The sequence below is a fragment of the Odocoileus virginianus genome, chromosome 9 (genome assembly GCF_023699985.2).
Source record: "Odocoileus virginianus isolate 20LAN1187 ecotype Illinois chromosome 9, Ovbor_1.2, whole genome shotgun sequence".
Lineage (NCBI taxonomy): Eukaryota > Metazoa > Chordata > Mammalia > Artiodactyla > Cervidae > Odocoileus > Odocoileus virginianus.
The window spans coordinates 55,346,729-55,349,770 of NC_069682.1; the positions used below are offsets into that span (position 1 = coordinate 55,346,729).

Genomic DNA, 3,042 nt, shown 5'->3' on the forward strand with positions numbered 1-3,042 from the left:
CATAATCCCTAGAGTTGTCAATACCATTTTCAAAGAATTCGATTCCCCATTTTCCACATCAATTTTCCGGGAGGCAGTGGACAAGACCTATTATTTGGTGTCTCGATTAAAATAATGCAGAGTGACAGTGGCCCAGGAATTTCAACCTGATATTTTTGGAAACTAAATGGGAGAGTTTTGTAGTTTGGCTAAAAAGCATTGCCCTAGAAAAGGCCAGCAGTGCTGTCAATGGGGATGTTTATGCCATTGACAAAGTAATCACGGAATTGCAGTAGACGGCATGAACAGAAGCCAGTGGGGTGCTTCCGGGTGGTGTGGTTCAATGTGACACACGTTTATCAGCCACAAAAGCCTTTTTTTTATTATTATTATTTCCAAACATCACAACCAAAGCAAGAAACAAATCCTATTGTTCACATTAGCACAGATCAAGTACAGAAAGCCTCAGTATATTACAGCACAAGAGAAATACACAGTTGTATATCAAAGACACAGCAAAAGGTAAGAATTCGTGGAAGAGAGGAATGTGGGGACAAACAGAAAGTACGGTCTGAAGTCCTCTGGGGTGGAAGGGGATCTGACAGATGCTCGCAGCACACAGCTGTGGCCAGAGCTCATCAGCAAGGCTCACCCTGTGTTCACAGGAGTGAATCTCTTTACTTGATTCAGTATAGACCTTGACAACAGGGTCACCCAACTTTAACACCATGTCGAACAAAAGGAACCGTGAACCAGAAACTGTCCTCCTTCAAACATCATCACATCACATAGAAAACCTGTGACAGAGACACAGTTCTTATAAGCAAAACAGCTTTCAAAAAAGTCACAGGCAGCTCAGAGTTTAACTCCCTGAAACTACAGTCCAGCAATTTCTTGAGACACATGCCTTCCCACCCACAATTCCCTCTCGTGTTTTAAAGACAGAAAAGAAATCATAGGAAAAATTTGCCTTTTTAAAATAGGGAAATATATACCTTAAAATAGCAAGGTATCAAAATACTTCATACATGGGTATGTTCTGATTTTCCAAAGCACTTTACCTCTCTTTCATTAGAGTTTTGAAAGATGCCCTGTGTTGAATGCAAACAAACCCAACAACAACAGAAACAATCATAATAGCACAAAATAGAATAACACAACATACTAACAAAAATAGAAGTGGGTTCCATTCCCATGCTACTTCTGTGGGGGGGTGGGGGTGGTCAAAGGAGTCAAGAAGAGGGGCAAACAGCATAGCATTACTTCTTCCACAAGGAGGTCATTGTTTTTAGGAAGTTGTTTTACCATCAATAGAGTAATAGACTAGAAGTCTAGTCTCTTATGAAATGAGAGTAAAGCCATTTGAGCTGGGGGTTGGTAGCTGTAACAGGTTTGCTTGGGGGAGATTCCAGCTACCCTTACTGTTACAAATCCTTGAGTCTGTTTGACCTGAAGCATGAAGGAGTGGATGGAAAGCAGGGTGCAGGCAGGGGTCCAAGACCCTGGGTGCATGGAAATGAATGCAGACAGCACTCAGAGCAGCCTCCATGGATTCCCCCCAGGGACTATTTGAGAAATCAGAGCTGTGACTTACCCACGTAGGCATCCTTTCAGAGAGCCTGTTGTATACCGTTTTGCCCTTTCAACAAAAGGCTCTCTGCAAGCTTAAAAACAAAAAGACACATAGGATCATGACTGGTAACATTTTCTTTTATATCTTGTAAGTAGTTGTCTGCCTTGTTGCTAAACACCTGGGCCAGCTGGAGGGTGGGAAGTGACCAGACTGAGAACCCTTGCCGGGGCCCCACGCCTTATCCCAAGTTCATGCTGTTGCAGCTACAGAGGATCTCCTTGAAGGTGTTGCGCAGCTCCAGGCTCCGGAAGGCGTAGATCAGCGGGTCGATGACAGAGTTACACATGATGAGGACCAGGTAGGTGTTGAAGTGGGCAGTGTAGCAGACGCAGTAGGGGTTGGTGGGGCAGGTTATTATGAGGATGAGGTGGAGGAAGAAGGGGGCCCAGCAGAAGACGAAGACCCCCAGCAGGATGGTGATGGTGACCGCCCCCTTCATGCAGGAGTGCTGCTGTGGGGCCGCTCCATCAGCCGGTGGCAGCGCGGCGATGCGCTTGACATGCAGCCGGGCGAAGAGGAGCATGTGCACATAGAGGGTGCCCATGAGCAGCAGCATAGCAAGAAACATGGTGACCAGGCACACGATGACCATCTTGCTCTCGGAGTAGACGATGAACACCACACCGCAGATGCCGCAGCCCAGCCAGATGGCCACGATCAGGGCCAGTGCCTTCCTCACGGTCATGATGCTGTGGTAGCGGAGTGCGTAGAAGATGGTGACGTACCTGTCGACAGCAATGGCCAGGAGGTTGCAGATGGAGGCCACCAGGGAGATGCAGATCATGGAGTCGAAGACGTTGTCCATGTGCTGGATGAACTGGTCCTCCAACCTCAGGTAGTCGCTGTTGACCACGGCGATCATGATGGTCTCCAGGGCGTTGGACACGCTCACCAGCATGTCGGCCACGGCCAGGCTGCAGAGGAAGAAGTACATGGGGGAGTGCAGGTTGCCATTCCTGGCCACGGCCAGGATGACCAGGATGTTTTCCAGCAGGCTGATGATGCCCAGGGCCAGGAAGACCTCGGGCTTGATGAAGACCTGCTCACAGAAGCGGCTGCTGCTCTGGTTGCTGAAGGAAGGGGCAGCGACGTGCTCTGAGCTGTTAGGCAGCATTGGTTGAGCTGAGTGCAGACAGCACGAAGCATTCATTGCTCACAGACAGCTGGCTGATTGGAGCGGGGGCTCCAGCAGGGTCCCGAGGCTGTGGCTGCTGCTGCTGCTTTCAGGAAAGAAAAAAAAAATTCTCCCCCCAGATCCTGGTTTTAGATGCTTGTCCAGTGTACACTTAGATTTTGTTCTTTCCCAGAATAAAAGGCTGGAGAAAGGGAGAGAGAGAGACAGGTAGGGAGAGAGAGAGAACGAGAGACAGAGGAAAAAGTCAGCTTGGATTCTTACAGAAAACTTCCCAGTGCTTCTCCAGGATGATGAG

General features: G+C 48.4%; 1 protein-coding gene across 1 annotated transcript; it reads right to left on the reverse strand.

Moving 5' to 3' along the window:
- Nucleotides 1-334: 334 nt before the first annotated feature.
- MC3R (melanocortin 3 receptor) lies at nt 335-2,827 on the reverse strand. Its single transcript, XM_020905138.2, has one exon. It carries the CDS (start codon nt 2,760-2,762, stop codon nt 1,791-1,793), a length of 972 nt encoding a protein of 323 aa, XP_020760797.1. The 5' UTR covers nt 2,763-2,827; the 3' UTR covers nt 335-1,790.
- Between the last annotated feature and the right edge of the window lie 215 nt (nt 2,828-3,042).